This window comes from Agrilus planipennis, unplaced genomic scaffold, assembly GCF_000699045.2.
Source record: "Agrilus planipennis isolate EAB-ADULT unplaced genomic scaffold, Apla_2.0 scaffold31, whole genome shotgun sequence".
In the NCBI taxonomy this organism is placed as follows: Eukaryota; Metazoa; Arthropoda; class Insecta; order Coleoptera; family Buprestidae; genus Agrilus; species Agrilus planipennis.
The window spans coordinates 577,151-595,769 of NW_020439053.1; the positions used below are offsets into that span (position 1 = coordinate 577,151).

The 18,619-nt window shown below is 30.6% G+C and overlaps 4 protein-coding genes and 1 pseudogene across 4 annotated transcripts in view; 4 read left to right on the forward strand and 1 right to left on the reverse strand.

Moving 5' to 3' along the window:
• The window catches only part of LOC108732872 (probable histone-lysine N-methyltransferase CG1716), an 18,387-nt gene extending 16,210 nt beyond the window's left edge, over nucleotides 1–2,177 (forward strand). The window contains exon 11 of the mRNA XM_018463865.2: nucleotides 1,823–2,177. Within this exon, the coding sequence (XP_018319367.1) occupies nucleotides 1,823–1,984 (162 nt within the window). The 3' untranslated portion in view covers nucleotides 1,985–2,177. The remainder of the gene's footprint in view (nucleotides 1–1,822) is intronic.
• Nucleotides 2,178–3,296: 1,119 nt separating this feature from the next.
• On the forward strand, nucleotides 3,297–6,440 carry LOC108732858 (DEAD-box helicase Dbp80). The gene is made up of 7 exons (XM_018463853.2): nucleotides 3,297–3,416; nucleotides 3,478–3,575; nucleotides 3,625–3,842; nucleotides 3,902–4,158; nucleotides 5,430–5,444; nucleotides 5,496–5,673; nucleotides 6,123–6,440. Exons 2-7 carry the CDS (start codon nucleotides 3,513–3,515, stop codon nucleotides 6,433–6,435), a joined length of 1,044 nt encoding a protein of 347 aa, XP_018319355.1. The 5' UTR covers nucleotides 3,297–3,416; nucleotides 3,478–3,512; the 3' UTR covers nucleotides 6,436–6,440.
• On the forward strand, nucleotides 4,505–5,417 carry LOC108732877 (DEAD-box helicase Dbp80-like). Its single transcript, XM_018463872.2, has 2 exons — nucleotides 4,505–4,759; nucleotides 4,936–5,417. The coding sequence occupies exons 1-2, from the start codon at nucleotides 4,630–4,632 to the stop codon at nucleotides 5,187–5,189; spliced, it is 384 nt and encodes a 127-aa protein (XP_018319374.1). The 5' UTR covers nucleotides 4,505–4,629; the 3' UTR covers nucleotides 5,190–5,417.
• Nucleotides 6,441–7,062: 622 nt separating the features above from the next.
• LOC108732874 (sodium-coupled monocarboxylate transporter 1) lies at nucleotides 7,063–15,823 on the reverse strand. Its single transcript, XM_018463866.1, has 10 exons — nucleotides 15,603–15,823; nucleotides 14,019–15,382; nucleotides 10,550–10,709; nucleotides 10,382–10,499; nucleotides 10,258–10,325; nucleotides 9,567–9,721; nucleotides 8,403–8,543; nucleotides 8,076–8,294; nucleotides 7,547–7,817; nucleotides 7,063–7,488 (listed from the first exon to the last, which is right to left on the reverse strand). The coding sequence occupies exons 2-10, from the start codon at nucleotides 14,210–14,212 to the stop codon at nucleotides 7,063–7,065; spliced, it is 1,752 nt and encodes a 583-aa protein (XP_018319368.1). The 5' UTR covers nucleotides 14,213–15,382; nucleotides 15,603–15,823.
• Nucleotides 10,723–14,012, forward strand: LOC108732873 (annotated as a pseudogene).
• Nucleotides 15,824–18,619: the final 2,796 nt, after the last annotated feature.

Genomic DNA, 18,619 nt, shown 5'->3' on the forward strand with positions numbered 1-18,619 from the left:
AGTAAAAATGAATAATAGAAACATTTAATTAATCTCTGATGAAAACACTATTTTCTTAGTTGCGTAGCCTTGTTTAAAAATGGTTAGACTAGACTTCCTGCGACATATTTTTTATAGAGTAGAGTAGAGTAGAGTAAATAATACATTAATTAATGATTCCTTGTTCTGTTTATAAGTAATTAATGTATAATTTTTAGCTTCTGAAACCACATCATCTTCAGACTCCAGTAGTTTAAGTTCAGAATCAAGTTGTGAAGAGAGTGACAGTGATGAAGATGAAGTAGATGATACAAAATTAATGATTGAAATAAAAAAGAATTTAAAAAACATGGAAACAAAGTTGATATCAGAACAAGACGATAGTAACTCCAAGGATGATATTCAACAAAAAGTGAATGATCCTTTTCAGTCTGAGAAGAAACCTTCTCTAGAGGAGAGGCTTAAGGTGGAATTTAATTTTTTGAAAAATGAAAAAGATAAAGAACCACCCGTAAAACGCAGACGCAGTGGATTAGTTACAGAAATACATATAATAAGTGTAAGTTTGTTTTATCCCATAAGATAACATGATTATATTACAAATCGGATCACAAAAAGTACAAAATCCTCTTACTAAAAAGGTCAGATGGTATGAAGAAATTTAATATTAAAAATCACTGTAATCAGTAGGTAATTTATTAGTATTACTGCTAAATATTCAAAAATCTTAAAAGCGCAAAACCCCATAACATTATCATATATTATCAATTTTCTTTTAATTATATCTTTTTTTTACAGCCTAGAACGGAAGAAGATAAAATACTTGCAAAAGAAAATCTCAAAAAATACAAAGACAATAAAGAAAAGTTAAAACGTCAAAAAGAAGTTTTGCTTAAAAAAGCCAAGCAATCGAAAGAAACTGCCGGGGAACAACCGAAAAAACGAATCAGAGTCACTGTTAAAAGTCCAAAACATAAAAAGCATAAAGAAAAGGAAAAACTTACCGAAGTTGACAATGAAACTGCCAAAAAAATAAAGGAAAACTTCCGCTCCAGCATGGCTAGTGTTATGGTCAATATTTTGAATCCCTTTCGTAAACCAGATTGTAAAGAAGGACATATTAGTAATAATGAAGACTTCAAACACTTAGCACGAAAGGTAAAGTATCTCCTACTACCTACACTTTTTTTTTTAGATAATGGTATAGTAATTTCAAAAAGAATATGTGAAATTCGTTATAGGTTTTTATTTGTGTATAATATCGAATTTCATCAAGTAAAAGTAGATAACATCAATTATGCTCTACAACTAAATTACATTCAATTTAATTTAGACAATTTTCATTATTTTAATATTTCCAGTTTCACTACAATTTCAACAAATATTGTTTTGTATGAAATTCAATTTTCTCTGCCAGGTTGCCTAAATGTTTCAAAACAAGGTTATTATTCCTAAAAAAGTTACCTAATATCAAAAAATATTAAGAAAATACATCCCTTGAGTTGTATTGAAAAAATGTTTTTTCTCAAACTGCTTGGTTATCATTAGCTTGCTATAGACAGCTCCGACAAAAAAACTAATTTACTTGCTATGTAACTTACTTATCTACAGTTGCTTAATGGTAGTAGGTAGGTTGTTCTGTGTTATGTTGGCATGCTGATGCATACTATCGAGTATCTGTTATTAAACTTTTGAAACAAAAAGAGTTCATGCCGATAATTTCAGTTTTTAATTAAAAAATCTGGAGAGCGTCTTGCAGGTTAAATTCATCTAAAACACCTATGGATGTTTAGTTAACAGTTTACAAATAAAATGAATTGTTGAAATAAAATTATTGTTGCAGCTTACGCATTTTGTCATGTTGAAAGAACTTAAACATTGCAAAAGTATAGAAGATCTTACATGTACTGACAGTGTAAAAAATAAAGCTAAAGAGTTCGTAAGGAAATACATGGCAAAATTTGGTGAAAAATATGTTAGACCTAAAGATGAAATGGATTTTTGATTATTAAATGTATGAGTGGTTAAATGTTGGATTTAATCTGTGATAGTATATTGTAAATGTTTCTTTTCTTTTAGATCGTAAATTGATGTGTTCATTATAATTTATGTAAGTCACGTGTAATTTTAATGACTACAATTTATTTGTAAGCCACTGGGACTGTATATTACTTGTAAAATAAAAGTATGTTTTGTAATTGTTTGTGATATAATGATAAATATAGCAGAAATTTTATATGTTGGTCAAATCTCTGTAAGGTTTTTGAACTCTATTGCTCTGTTGTAAACTTATTCGCAGACGTTTTGATTAATCTTTACTTTCAATCCATTGGTGTCAGTATTTTAGTTAGTGAACATGTAGATTAACTGCATTGTAAGCAGAATATAATAGATTGATCGTTTGGTCATTACAAATAACTTAAAGTACTTAGATCATTTAGGTAAATTCTAGCACAGTGATGTTCAACGGATAAGGTACGTAGGACAAGGTAAAAGAATTTCGAAGAGGGTCTTCCGCTCTATCCTTCGGCTTTGTAGTAGAGTTGTAGGTCGGTGGAAGTGCCTGTCTACCAGTATAAATGTGTGATGGGAATAAAACACGAAAAAGTAAAAGTTGATTTATATTAATAAATTAATAGTTATATTACCACTTTTAATTCTTAATTGGATAACACTGATGATGAGTGCTGTGAATTTCAAATACGTACAGTTTACTAACCGAAAAACAATTTCACACTATAACCAAATACAAGTGATTACATATATGAAAGAGATAATGATAAAGCTCTCCTCCAACGAAAAGAGCGTCGCGTTCTTAATTGCTTAGCCCATGGGCTATTCGCAGTTGGTTAACAATTAGTCGTACTTATATGTCAGATTGTAGCTTGGCATTTGTAACGTATTACGTAAAGTCGAACCCGTTTGCGTGTTTGTAACTACTATCTTAACATGTAGTTTCGATAGAAATAATCTATGGATAAGAATAACCTAACTTTTTGACCGCTGTCTTTTCAGTTAGTCTTCGGAAGGTTATTATAGTATCAGAAGAAGTCTAAATTAAGGAAGCAGAATATTCATCACACAACCATTGCTTCTCTTTAATTGTAAGTCGAGTGTNTGACAATATAAAATACAAATAGCAAGACAAAACTCTTTAAGACATAAGAAAACTATAAAAATAGGCAAAAAATCTTTTTTAAAAAATATTTTAAAGTAGCTTGGCATTTGTAACGTATTACGTAAAGTCGAACCCGTTTGCGTGTTTGTAACTACTATCTTAACATGTAGTTTCGATAGAAATAATCTATGGATAAGAATAACCTAACTTTTTGACCGCTGTCTTTTCAGTTAGTCTTCGGAAGGTTATTATAGTATCAGAAGAAGTCTAAATTAAGGAAGCAGAATATTCATCACACAACCATTGCTTCTCTTTAATTGTAAGTCGAGTGTGCAGAGGAGTAAAAATTTATTTTAATATTTTATTCCATTACATTGCAGTTTTATTTGATAAAGGCTTTTTTGCCTTAAGAAAAATGTCATCAAAAGTAGATTGGGCTAAGTACGTTGAAGAGCAAGAAAAAAAGGTTGTGAAAAAGGTAAATTTACACTTTAGTTTGACATATTTATTGTTTTTTGTTATTACAGATAGAAAATATAGAAATATCAAATTCCAATGAAAACCCTGAAAAAAAGCCAGAGGATGTTTCAGAAGATGTTCCTGATCAGTTCAGTCCAGCAGAAGCCAGTTTATTGGAAAAAATAATAAGAAGAGGTCTGGTTGAAAATAAAAATGACATTGAAATTCAAAGACAGGATCCAAATTCTCCTTTACACTCAGTGAAAACATTTGAAGCACTACATTTGTATGTATGACACTGTTAACAACTTTCATTAAATTAAATGCAACAATTTCCATGTCTAGGAAACCTAATCTATTAAAAGGTGTTTATGAAATGGGGTTTAATGCACCATCTAAAATCCAAGAGACAGCATTACCAACCTTATTGGCTGATCCACCACAAAACTTAATAGCACAATCACAATCAGGAACTGGAAAAACGGCTGCTTTTGTGTTGGCAATGCTAACTAGGGTTGATCCATTAAAAAATTATCCTCAAGTAAGTTGTTATTTTATATTATATCATGGTCACACGGGAATCCCCAATCACCTTGCCGATTAACATGTGTGGGTCGCGTTTATTTTTAAGTCGTTACTAGCGACATAAAACTGGAAAATAGTTTACAGAAATCACCATGTAGATAGACAGTATGATAGAGCTGTTAGGTATCAGAAATGCTAATAAGTCTGTAGTTCAAAAAACTGTTATATTTGTATTCTGATTTATGTACATATCAGCTAATTTTTTCCTAATCCATTGATATCTGGCGTATTTGTAAAATTATTTTTTATGTATGTTGTGTTTTCTTCCCTTCATTTAATGAAAGCCNGTCTGGTAGTTTCAACAAATTACCAACCAATAATCTAATCTGTCTTTATTATTTATTTTATTTTATGAAAGTATACTAGAGATTTTTTGAAGTTTACTATTCATTGTGATTTATAGCTGAATTTCAAAATTATTCTGTACTTCAAAATTGAAATGGTGTTATTTATAGACAAGAAAAACTGCGCATTGGTTAGCCGAAAAAATGGCACAGGAAGGACATGCTGTAGCATTATTAACAGGAGATTTAACTGTGGAACAGCGGCTTGCGGTACTTGATAGATTTAGAAGTGGACAAGAAAAAGTACTAATAACTACAAATGTTTTATCACGGGGTAAGGCGCTTTAAACTTAATTTATAATTTATCATTTCCTTGCAATAGTTTAGTATAGTATGCATTAATTAATATATATTCTTTAATATTATCGATTAAAAGTTTAATTTTTTCACATATTAAATTGTATGCGTATTTTATCGGTATATCAAAAAATAGTTTATTTTTCATGGTAGGCATTGATGTGGAGCAAGTAACGATTGTAGTAAATTTCGATTTGCCAGTGGATGCCAATGGAAAAGCTGACTGTGAAACTTACCTTCATCGGATTGGTCGCACGGGTCGATTTGGTAAGCGAGGAATTGCTATTAATTTAATTGATTCTCCAGAATCTATGGCAGTTTGCGAAACAATAGAAAAACATTTTAATAAAAAAATCAAGTATTTAAATGCCGAGGACTCAGATGAAATAGAAAAAATAGGTTCTTAAAAGCTCGGGCATTTTATAAATAAGTTATTAAGTCCAAGGATAAATTATCAATTGTATATTGATGATAAAATAATATGAAGATTATCATCAAATTTTTTTTGTGTTGTATACTACTTTTTCAATTTAAAGAAATTCAAAATGCTTGTCATTTTTGAATGTGTTCTTTTATTGCACGTCCTTTCATACAACTCAATACTTTGCGGTTTTATTAATCTGTTTATTATGAATTATTCCTTGCAGTTCGAGGGGAGGAAGGTAAAAATTTACAAATATATTAAGAAATAAGTGTACTTACATTAATTCTAGTTCCAAGGGGAAGCAAATTAACTGAACATATTATTATTGGAACTCCCGGTAAAGTTATGGATTGGGCTATCAAGTATCGTTTCTTTGATTTAAGTAAAATTACTGTCTTTGTATTGGACGAAGCTGATGTTATGATTGCAACACAAGGACACCAAGATCAATGCATAAGAATACACAAGTAAAATTATTTATCTTTTTGTAATTGCTTTTTAGGGGATATTTTTGTAATCGTTGCTAGGATAGAATTGTTTGAACTGTTTTTTTTTCATTTATTGTAGTAGTAACACAATTCATTTCGAGTTGTTTTCTTTCTCATTTAATTAAAAAATGTACTTCATTGCTTCCATAAAGTAGTTTAAAAATCTCCCAAATGTAAATGTCTTGCTCTCGTTTTATTCATAAATAATCATTTGGCCATTTCACTAAGGTCTTGAAGCAGTTCGCTATTGTTCATGATCTGTAAAATTAGTTAACAGTTGTAATTAGAGCATTACTAAATATTTTATTGTTACAATATCAGTCACAGCATGTAGACACGTGCTCCTACTACATTATCATGAGAGTACTTCAATGGCAGTACCAACACTGTGGTAATGACTCTTTTAAAAACATACATGAATTTTTTAGGTGCTTAGATCAACAGAAATGCCAGATGATGTTTTTTTCTGCAACCTATAATCAGGAAGTAATGGAATTTGCAGAAATAATTGTCCCCAATCCACTTATTATTCGTTTGAAACGTGAAGAAGAGAGTTTAGATAATATACAACAGTACTATGTTAAATGTGCTAATAGGCAGCAAAAATATGACGCTGTTACAAATATATATGGAACTGTTGGTGTTGGACAAGCTATAATTTTTTGCCACGTAGGTACATTAAATTTTTGCTGCGCTTATTACAATTTAAAACTTAAAATAGTAAATATGAATAAGTGGTAACGTTAATACTGAGCATTAAAACATTTAGAATTTTGTTATTTTTACCTATTTGCAAATTTTTATTTTTAGTCCAGTGAGTAATTATCGAGTTTATTTGCTTCAAATATAAGTAAACGTTTCACTAGTCAATAAAGGACTGATTATTACCTCTAATAACTAGAAAAGTAAATATATATTTAAACATAATTACAAATTGAACCGACATAATATCGATTTGCTGCAGTATATCGCCATCTACTGATATTTGCTGTTAACTGAAGTATTTCAAATGTTAAACAAGGTTTAGTAAGGTATCTACTTTTCCAACTAATTTGATGGCGCAATTTATAAGCGTAGAAAGCACGTAAACAAAGTTAAAAGAACTGATTAAGTTCTATGTCTGTAATTTAATGAAATTTGCCGACTTAGATCTCGTTACAATCGATCGACGTTACAATTACTCAAAATGACAGTCCACGTCTGGTAGTTTCAACAAATTACCAACCAATAATCTAATCTGTCTTTATTATTTATTTTATTTTATGAAAGTATACTAGAGATTTTTTGAAGTTTACTATTCATTGTGATTTATAGCTGAATTTCAAAATTATTCTGTACTTCAAAATTGAAATGGTGTTATTTNTAATATTATCTTATAATATCCATTTGCAATCCGTTACTGCTACTGCCATTTTCAGTGGCCTTTGTATTACTAGCAATTTTTAGAAACTTCACTATAACCGGTGACAATAATTTAGTGTTTATGCATTTTCCTTTATTGCATCCTGTAGCAAAACTAACCGTTATCCCAATCAAAATTGCGGTGATGGCACCTAAAGCTGTGTAATACATGTATGATAATCTGTATAAAGCAAAAGGTGGTTCCACTGGTGTTGCAGTAGTATCGTCTGATAAAGTTAAACTAAGATATTCCATTATCCATTTCGGATTACAACCCTCCACCGAAACCGGCTTTTGAGCAAATGTTATTTGACCTTGTGCCATCTTTAATTGTGTTCCTATTGAAATCCATGTAATTAAAGCACCACTCGAAATACCCCCAACTAAAGCGCCCTATTAAAAAAATAAAAAATGCAATATAAGATGGAAAAATTAATTTGTATATACATACAATAGCATTGGCAAAAGGAAAGAACATTCCTAGTGTAAATATTCCTAAAAGAGGACCGGCAGTAATTGCCGATAAGCTACCAGAGGCTTGTATAAGGGCTCCCATTTTTTCGACTACAAAAACAAGAGCTACACAAATTGTCCCAATGATAACCACAATTACTTTCATAAGAGAGCTAGCTTGAGCTTCGCTCAATGGTTTCCTCAATCTCGGCTTAATTAGATCTTCAAAAATCACACCTGTCATGGAATTAAGGCCAGTAGACATCGAACTATAAACAAAAATAGATAATGATCCTGATTAAGTAATTAATATGATCAATAAAGTTTACACACGTATTGAGTAAAGAATTATTGTTATTAACTGAAACCTTCCGTATGATTTTTTTAAATGCTATAAAATTTACGTGAATTTTTTATTAGAAATCTGATGTTCGTTTTATTAGTTTAAGTGTGGGAAGGTGCTTTTTTATAGATTAAAACATAATATCGGGTGAACTATTTAACTTTTCTAGTAATAATTTATTTACCTCAACGCAGCACTAAAGACTCCACTTACAAACAATCCAGGTAATCCTGGCATGAAACTTGCAATATGCATAACAAAATAAGGCAAGAGTTGGTCAGATTTAACAATCACACCTCTGGTAACTGGATCGCATTTGTGATAATATGCGTATATAATGAGGCCCATGAAACAACACATTGATACTAACGCTCCAATTCCAACCACAAGTATTAAAATCGTTCTAAAACGAAATTTTATCGTAACTTAAACTGTTTGTGGTGCAATTAGAAATAAATGGCGCAATTGTTTGTCTTTTATAATAGATACATAATTAAAGAGGTGTACTTACACTCTTGCCGATGGCAGTGTTGGCATTGCTAAGCATCTTTGAACCATTGCCTGATTTATAGAGCAAGACGCTAGCCAGGAAAAATAATTACCAATCAACACTGTCCAAAAAGTGTGCCTAATTGTCGGATCCCAGTCTAAACTTAAAAATTAAGATGTTTATACACATAAGGTAAAGTATTTACCGATCATGTAAAACATTAAGGATAAACCCTTCCACAAGGAAGTAGCAAAGCATTGTTACAGTATAATATTATTTTGAGTGTAGTAGCCTATTTCAATCCCGTAGAAGGTAAATTTTCAGGAGTTATTAACTTTTTATTTTATTAGCATTATTGTTTATCTATTTCTTATAAAAGAATATTAGAACATAACATATATGCACAATGTAATTGTGCGTCAGGTCGAGTAGCAGCATATACAACAAGCGATGGTATATAAGTGAATTTTATGTATATATACGGTGGCTTAGCATAATTATGTGCTGATCACATTATACGGGGTTGCTGTTATGTGATATTCACATTATTAGTTATTTTATAATTGGATCTTATAAATTTCTTTGCCTTTCTAACAAATTTTCTTTCAATTTTATTCGTCCAATTTTTACTACAGCTTAAAAAATAAAATTCAGAAATTGAAAAAAAAATACTGGTAGTTAGTTTCACAATTAATTTATTAAAAAACCTGTGGCAATCGTCTCGGTAATTGTGCCATTTTCAAAGAGTATGGTGTACTTTGAAAATGGCTTAATTGCCGAAACAATTGCCAGAAGTTTATTTAATAAATTAATTGTGAAACTAAGTACCAAGTATTTTTTTTTCAATTTCTGAATTTTGTATATCAACATGTTTCAGCAAGTGTCAATCGACTCAACCATCAATACTATTGAAATATAAAATATTAAATCGTTTATGTTTCGCATGTTCTTGCATTTTTACCTATTCACATTTCATTGGTTTATAAAAAACCCCCATTTTTTGATTAACCTAACCCTGACAATATAAAATACAAATAGCAAGACAAAACTCTTTAAGACATAAGAAAACTATAAAAATAGGCAAAAAATCTTTTTTAAAAAATATTTTAAAATGTATTTCTTTTTATTGGCGAAGTGTGCTGCTTTACCTTTGTATGTAAAGAAAATTTTATTTCTGTAGCTTACTTGAAAAAGTCTATCCGACCACCTTCTTGGCTACGTGACCAGACCTCTTCAAATCCTCCAACACTCACGATTCCCATGATCATTACTGTAATTAATGCACCAAACATCACCACTGTCTGTACAGTATCAGTCCATACAACCGCTTTTAGTCCTCCCTAAAATATTTAATCATACAATCAGAACTGAAATACATTTTTCCCCATAAAATTTTTTGGACCTTTTATATAACAAATTTACATAAATTTTTCCGTTTTAAAGTAGGCGGTTCTACTGAAATATTCAATCAAATAAAATGAAAATTTTAGTGTCAAAATGATTCATGAAATAAATAAGATAGCGCACATTTTTCGAAGTCCATTTTATTACAAGACATGTTGCCAACAATATCTACACGGAAGTTCTAAAATGAATAGAAGAGAAATTCTAAACGAAGACGATCATGCATTAATTTTAACATTATGCTTTTGCCTATTGTTCTCTGCTTTTTTGCCAATTTTATTAATTACTGCTCCCACGCTGGTCGTTGAAGCACCTCTGATTGCTTCTTTCGTGGTGTTTTTAATGGTAGCTCCTGGATTTATTATATCCCTTACTGATATAAGATTTATGATAGGTAATTGCATAACAACATTATTTAATGTATTTTTTACCGCACCTTTGATATATCTACTGAAAATATAGTAATACACACCAGAGTCGTATAAAAGATGCAAACTATGCATACAACCGGCGTCACCAAATGCAAGTTAATACCAGTAACTGAAAATTGATTTTAAAATAAAAAAGTAATAAAATTGAAACATTGAATTTTATACCTTGGCTAAATGCTAGAGCTGGAACATATATTACAATGGGAATGTAAAGTAACATTTTGGTAAGAAATAATATGGATCCTAGCAGTTGCACAGTTTGGTTGAATCTCAAGTTTAAATACTAAAATCTGCGAAATTAAAACAAGAAATAAGTTACAAAAAATTGAATACCTCGTAACTAGATGTAATTTGAAGGTTGTAGAATACTGGTAAATATGCATATGCCATGGTTATAGCCACGAATCCTTCTGAACCGACGGTCATCCAAAATTGAGTACCATATGTGTATATTTCTGCCGGAATTCCCAATATACTTATACCGGATATGTAACTGCAAAAGGAAATTTAATTACAATGAAAATAAAGACTAATTTACAATCAATTATTTTACTTCAGGAAATATATGAAAAATTTTAGTTATCCCTCATTTACATTAGAATTTTAAGCATTTGTTAATAAGATGAAGTACTGTTATTCAGTTTTTAAGCAGAATATTACTATAAAGCGTTTAGTTCTAGAAAATTATGATAGCTACTCCACATTAAAGTTGTTTTCAAAACCATTTCAATTAAATCTATTGAATTTTTGGTATCGGTTATTATTATGATATAAATAATTTCTTAACACCTTGTATCTTTTACCTGTAGAATCTCATATAATATACCAACTGAAAATTAACATACATCAAGCAACTGAAATTTATTAAATGAATTGGTAGACAGACGCTAGTAAATAAGATCAAATTTACTAATTTAAGCTGTTATTCAAAATTATAAATAATTACACTGAATAAGAACAATGAGAGCACTAAATTATTGTCACGGTCATGTAATAACATTTTCCTTTTTTATCTGGTACCTATATAACAAAAAAAGACAATTTTAATAACGGTAAAAAAGTTCTATAAATTCATATTTTAAAACTTCTTCCCTTTTCAAACTATGATTTGTTAAATACAAATAGTTTGGGCGCCAGACACAAAAAAATGCAAAAAGTGGTGGTCGATTGGAACGAGACGAAATTGGTCTTATTTAATTTTTTAAAATGCGTAATTAATGTTTATAATCGCCATCTAAATAACTTTTGTATAGAACATTTTTCTGTAGAAGCGGTAGTATTCGAGTTATTCAGTCAAAACCAGAAAAGAAAACTACTTCAGAATTATTTAGCAATAAAAAAAATAATGCGTACCTAATTTCATATATTTTTATCTTAATTTTAATCGTAAGACTAATTTCGTCTGATTCCAATTGACCATCATTCTCGATACCTTTGGCGCCCGAACCAAAAGGCAAATTTATTTTTTCACAATATACGATAACAAATATTTTCTTTAACTAATATGATTAAGCGATAAACAGTAAGACTTAGAAAATACATAATATATAAAGTAGGCTGTAATAGTGCTGTATATTCAATGACTTGTTTAAACATTTGAAGTTGCTTTAGCGAAGGTCTACAAATAGCTAAGAAAATGTCAAAAAAGATAATTGAAAAGAAAATCAAAGAAGAAGAGGAAGCCACTGCATTTGCATTTCAAGAGTTTATTAGAGAATTTCAAAATAATTCGACGTTACCATGCAAAACATTCGTACGTTCCAGCATTTTGAAAGCAAATACAGAACAAGAACTGAATTCTCTGAAAGGAACCATTTACAATCCTCAACCATTTTCGAAAATTCAAACTGATCAAACTGTTAAAAATGCTATTGAATGTGCTCGACTTGTGAAAGAAACAAAAATTGAAAGAATAAAAGGACAACATAAACCTAAAACGAACTTGGAACTTTTAAAAGAAGAATTAGAAATAAGACACATGCATAGAGATGAAAAATATAAACAGAAAGAAGATGTTTTTACTGGGATGGAAGTATGTGATGGGAGTGATTCGACTACAACGAATTTATTTTTATCGAATTTAAATCCAAAATACACAGAAAAGGATTTGATACAGTTATTTGGGATGTATGGGCCTTTGGCTAGTGTTAAAATAATGTGGCCTAGAGGTGAAGAAAGGTATCGCAACACCAATTGTGGTTTTGTTGCTTTTATGAGTAGAAAAGATGGAGAGAGGGCTTTAGAAAATTTGAAAAATAGAGACGACATGCGCGTTGGATGGGGAAAACCTGTAGAAATACCACCAAATCCTATTTATGTACCACCAGAACTTCTAAAACTCTCTTACCCACCTCCTTACACGGGTCTTCCTTTCAATGCCCAACCATTAAAGACAAATTATAAAATGCCTACAACTGAACAGGAAGTTGACCAACTTCTTTATACATCTGTGGTAAAAGTTACAATACCTTTAGATAAGAAATTACTTTCTTTGGTTCATAGAATGGTTGAATTTGTTGTCCGGGAGGGTCCTTTTTTTGAAGCAATAATCATGAATAGAGAAATAAACAACCCTGCGTTTCAATTTTTGTTTGATAATAAAAGTCCCGTGCACATTTACTATAGATGGAAACTGTACTCTGTTCTTCATGGGGAAAATCTTAAAAACTGGTCAAAGGAAAATTTTCGCATGTTCAAAGATGGTCCGATTTGGATACCACCAGTTACTCCTGATTATACTCAAGGAATGCCGGCAAACTTAATTAACACTGACTTTAAAGATGACAAAAAGCAACTGTCAGACGCTCAAGCTACAAGATTTAATCAAATTCTCCAAAATTTAGATTTTAATAAACTGAAAATTGGAGAAGCCATGGTCTTTTGTATAAATCATATAGAAGCAGCAAAAGATATTAAACATATGTTAACTGATTCATTCAAGAATAAAAATACAAAAGCAACTAAAAAAATAGCAAGATTATATTTGCTGTCAGACATAATGTGTAATACGACCATTAAAAAATTCCGTAACATTTACTCCATTGAATTTGAAAATGAATTGGTAAACATATTTGAAAATTTACGTTTAACTCTTTCCAGTTTGAAAAATATAGCAGATAAAGATGCTTTCAAATTAAGAGTGATTAAAGTTCTTCGTGCATGGGCACTGTTTAAAATATATTCAAATGATATTTTGAACAAAGTGGAGTATGTATTTTTAGGGATTCCTCATGATAATAAAACAGAAGAAGAATCTGACAACGACACCGACGAACCACTTGATGGGGCCAATTTGCTAAAACGATCAATGAAAAATTACCCTCAAAAATTTCTAAATAAAACAGCAACTGTTGATAACACAGCAAATGCATCTGAAAAGAAGGGTATGCCTTCTGGATTTATCCCTTCAAAGTGGGAAACGGTTGATCCGGAACAGGTGGAAGCTGAAGCGATGTCTACTGAAAAGTTTTATTATTTGGAAATGGAACGCAAACTTTTAAGTACTACAAAAGAACAGTCTAAAAAAGATCGCGAAATGTTACGTAAAATTGAGCTCAAAGTTATGCAGTATCAAGACAAGATTGAATCGGGAAAAATAAAATTGGAACCAAATACTTCCGTAGAAGATGAAGTTCATAAATATAGAAAAAAATTACTTAATGGCTGCAGAAAGGAAAATACATTAAAAGAAAGCAGTTCGTCTGAAGATTTTTCCAAAACTCCTCCAAAAAAAGCTAAACGAAAAGATCGAAGTTATAAAGAAAAGGAACGTCACAAAAGGAAATCGCATAAATAAACTTACCTCGCAATTAAAGACATCGATATGGGAAAAATTCCCATCGTTTTTCCTCCCATGAGATATTCTGTGGTAGTGTTTTGTTTAATTTTTGAAAAGAAAGCAAAATACACGCCGATCAGCGCCGAAATCAATAGCATTAAGGCGAACATAATGTAATCAAACACATCGAAATATCTGTCTGCATCCATTTCTTCCATTTGTTTTTCTTAAATTTTTAACACCTTGCTTCCTTAACAAAATCGTTCGGAAACGAAAATAAGTACACTGAAACACGCGTAAACTGTTGGACTGATGTTCTTAAGAATAACAACGACAGTGTAACGCAATTACTTCAAATTAGTGACAATTGGAAAATTGTATGCTGTCTTAAATAATGGCCATATTATATAGGTCTTTGAAATTAAATATTGTCCAAGACGATACCTAAGACGGCGTAAAATTCACTTCTAAATTTAACTTGTTTAAACTATTTATGTGGTAAGAATAATATCACTGTAATTGTTAAGTGTTTGACCATTTAATTAAAAAAGTATTTGTTTTGTTTCATCTTTTACCTAATATATTTCCAACGCAATTTATGATTACATAGGTAATTACATAAATCTGAAACTATAGCTCCTAACAAGCTTACAAAACCACCTAAACAAAACTTGAGCTAGTTCATTAAATGTACTTTAGTAGTAAAGTTCATTTTTAATAGCCATGTTAGCTTTGTCATTGATTACTGATAGTAAAAGTCATATTATACATTCGTACATTTTTTATGTTAAGAAAAATTTTAGTCAAATGCCATGAAAAGTAAGTCTATGTATAACGAAACTTACATGTGATAGCTTGAGTGGCACAATTAAACAAACTTGTATCTTAGTAAATTTAGATTATGCATTATGTTCCTAAACATTTTGCATTCTATATTCTTAAATAAATTGTACATAAAATTACAATATTCGCATTTGACTCAATTGACTAATCATAAAACATATGAACATGTGCGTGAATAATAAATATAAAGTAAAAGACGAAATACCGGTAAAAGATAGAAAGAAGCAAATGAAATTCCAAAGAAAACAATAAAAAAACAAGTACAGTATACGATGTCTTTAGTCTTCTTAGGAAATGCCATATTATTTGAAAGAGGATAGAACATTAACACGATTAACGGAAATGACCAATCGATTTGGTAGAGAAGTTACGACAGATTTTTCCAATGCAAGCTGGGCAATTGGTTATTCCTTCTATTCCAGATATCTCGTAGCCTAGACTTTACGCAAGAGTAGACTGCGAAAAGTGTATAAATACTTAAAGAACAACTAAAAAGCTAAGGCTATCGAGATTTGTTCGGGTCGGCCCACCCTCCTCCTACAAAGCTGAGAAGAATAGAATACGATTATGAAACGTCGAATCACGTAGAAGGCAAAATAAAAAATAAGTTCATATATAACCATGCAAAATTAATAATTAATTCAGACAAAAAGGAAATGAAAAACTGCGGGGTCCTCCTTGTCTTTTCCAAGGTTTATCTTAAATAGATAGGTTAGTAATTAAGTATTAGACAGCAATTTTTAATAGGGGTGAATATATTCTCACCTTAAGTAACTGAAGAATGTAGGTATAGTCCAAATGTGAAGAAGTCAGCAATAAAAGAATCAACCAACAGAGTGGAAGGAACTACCATAGTGTTGACATTTAAATACAAGTAATTTTCAATGTATCTTCACTCATAGGTTAATAATTAACTGAAGAAATCATCTCTACAATGTGCAAGATGAAGTTGTTTCAGTTTTTCAAAGCTCTCTCAATCGTTGATCAATCAGTTTAAATAGTAAACAAAAATCAATTATTAATTTATTATGAAGAAATAAATATGTACACCTGGTGTCAGTCCATATGCCTTCTCATGCTCCATACTTCTCTCAAATTCAGTTTAACATCAACATCTGTCATCACTTATTGCATTTGTAAACTAATGCATCTTTTGTGTAGTTCCATACTAAAAAATGCAAAAATGAGGAGATCTAATAACAAATATGGAGGCAGTTGATAAGAACTTTTATTTGGAGATCACACTAAGAAGGTTAAAATATGGTTAATGTTGTTAGGTCAAAATTACGTAAAACATTTTTTCAAAAATGCAAGGAAATAAATTAAGTACTATAAGTACACAATTTACTATACTTCCCGTGGTAATGTTGAAATAATTTACTTTTGGCTGACTGTTACAAACTTCTTCAACTAATATTTAATCACTTAATATATTAATAACTTTATAAAGGTTCGTTTAATTCTTGTGCATGAACAGGTAACTAGCAGTTTGCTTGCGACAAAAAAAGGATATCTAAAGCAATGTAAAACTTCACTTTTAAATTTGCCTTTTAAATAAATTGTTGTATTTGTATTTAAAAAAAACAGAAACAAAATGTAAATATAACCCCAAAACAGTAAACAACAGTTGATGCATATATGTAATACATATATGAGTTAATCATAAATATTAATCATTTATTCAAAGGAATGTTAATTTTAATAAATTTATTTGGAAATATTGCTTAAATTCTTACAAATAGATATAGATAAATAAAATATGCCGTTAGTTTAATTGCGGATGATGAGTTTCTACTTACGAATTAAATTGAGTTAGTATATATGAACGCACCTATAGAATCTATTATCTATGCATCCACAGTATGAAAATCATTTTCATCTATGGGTGTTGCAATTGTCTTTCGCCTGTCGTCTCTTGTCTATGGTCGTCTCATGTCATTTCACATGTTAACTTGTTAACCTTGCCGAGTTATTACGTTGCTGGTCTGCTTTTTAGGAGTCGAAACGGTGCTTGCAGGTATTTAACCCTAATCGCCCTAATCTTTATTCGCTTTTCATTTGATTGTGTGAAATATGCTTCTATCAATAATGTATTAAGCGGTATCGATTAGAGTTGCTTACTTTATTTTGGTGTAAATGATTTTTTCGTTGACATGGATTTCGTGCTCCAACAGGAGGGTTCATCTTGGCAACTTGACTATCTACTATGAATTTTATAGATTCTTAGTTTATTTGAGGCCGAATAATTAAGGTTGTGTTAGATTTCTTGAATTTTAAAAACGAATTTAGACGATGATTGCAGATTTTTCGTATTAGTGTGACCACTCCGCGAAAAATGTTTATTACTTTGGTATTCTGTAGATTAGGTTTTAACGACTTGTTTTGTTTTTTCTTCAATATAGACANAAAAAAACGAATTAATTACAAACAATTTAATTAAAATACGTTCTAATCTAATCACAACAATGAAGTTACGGAATCAATAATAACGAAATATCATTATTCAAGACAGGGAATAACATATTATAATAACATATTATAATAAAAATTTGTTTATAACAAAATGAATTGTTATAAACAATCGATAAACAATAAAAAATAGTATTTACCAATTGACTGATGCAAGTACTCTATCAATTCGGTTTTCTCAGACGAAATACTGTTTCTTATGGGTTTATAAAATGACGAACTCTCAAACATTGTTTGTTATTTATTATTGTGCCGCGTTTTTTTCAAACTTTAGAAACGAATGTACTTTACAATAACTGTATTATCTAATGGGAAGTTAGTCGTATTAGCACCGACCAAAATGTGCTCAGACCAATTTTTAATATTTTTTTTTGTCCGTCTCTGCAGATCGTCCAAATGGTGAGAAAGGAAGAATTAAAGTTCAGATTGATGGCATTGAAACAGCCAATGTCTTGTCTTGATTTGCTGTTTTCGTCTTCAACTTGCAACATTATGCAGTTAATTTTCAACAGATGAGTGAGAGCCAGAGGAGATTTATATGAATTTCACTGAAACAAGTTTCTGCTATGATATTCCTTCTGGATTTAGTTTGCTTTTCACACATGCAAACTTGGGAAGTTTACAGTAGTCTACTGTTTGCTAAGGTGAGAGTATTTAATATAATTACTATTAATTGCTCTTTATTAATCTGTTACCACCGTATCTGTTTCAGATCGACGTTGGAGAAGACAAAGAAGACCCCGTAGTTAAAATAGTTCTTTTGTCTTGCATGCTGTACCTAATAGAAATAATTCTTTTAGTCCAAATTCAGATTAATTTTTTATTTTGCGTGTTTTTTTTGTAGTTAATTTGAATTAGTTTTTTATTTGCATGCTTATTTTTGTTGATTTTATCTCAAGTAATTGTTGATTGTAGATGTTTTTATTATTTTTTTGTAATAGTAGTAATGTAGTAGTAGTATTTACTAACACGTTTAGTAGTTGTAGTATAGTCTAACCGTGCTTACCTCTTCGCTTAGCTTACTGCATATTCTTCCTAATTTGCTTTGCATTTACCCTACGAGTTCTACATGATTCAACGTTTCGTTATCGTGTGTGTTTCTTCTCACCCTTGTGGAATTAGGGAGGGCCTCCCCGAACGACTTCCCTTGGGCTTAGCTATTTAGTTGATCTTAAAAGTGTCTTATACACTTTTCGCGAGTCTACTCTAGCGTTACTTCCTTTCAGACAGGGTACAGTGGGTTATCTGGAATAGGAGCAATAGGCGACTGCCCAGCTTGCCTTGGCGAAATCTGTCCGATCTTCTCTACCAAA

Bases quoted from the DNA above. Each gene is read 5' to 3' on its own strand.
- LOC108732858 (XM_018463853.2), top strand. From the start codon at position 3,513: ATGTCATCAAAAGTAGATTGGGCTAAGTACGTTGAAGAGCAAGAAAAA. The intron at 3,576-3,624 runs GTAAATTTACAC...TTGTTATTACAG, and splicing joins AAAAAAAGGTTGTGAAAAAG to ATAGAAAATATAGAAATATC. The intron at 5,674-6,122 runs GTAAAATTATTT...TGAATTTTTTAG, and splicing joins CAATGCATAAGAATACACAA to GTGCTTAGATCAACAGAAAT.
- LOC108732877 (XM_018463872.2), top strand. From the start codon at position 4,630: ATGGCACAGGAAGGACATGCTGTAGCATTATTAACAGGAGATTTAACT. The intron at 4,760-4,935 runs GTAAGGCGCTTT...TTTTCATGGTAG, and splicing joins TACAAATGTTTTATCACGGG to GCATTGATGTGGAGCAAGTA.
- LOC108732874 (XM_018463866.1), bottom strand. From the start codon at position 14,212: ATGGAAGAAATGGATGCAGACAGATATTTCGATGTGTTTGATTACATT. The intron at 8,295-8,402 runs GTAAGTACACCT...ATTTCGTTTTAG, and splicing joins ACACTGCCATCGGCAAGAGT to AACGATTTTAATACTTGTGG. The intron at 7,489-7,546 runs GTATGTATATAC...TTTTTTTAATAG, and splicing joins TTCCTTTTGCCAATGCTATT to GGCGCTTTAGTTGGGGGTAT.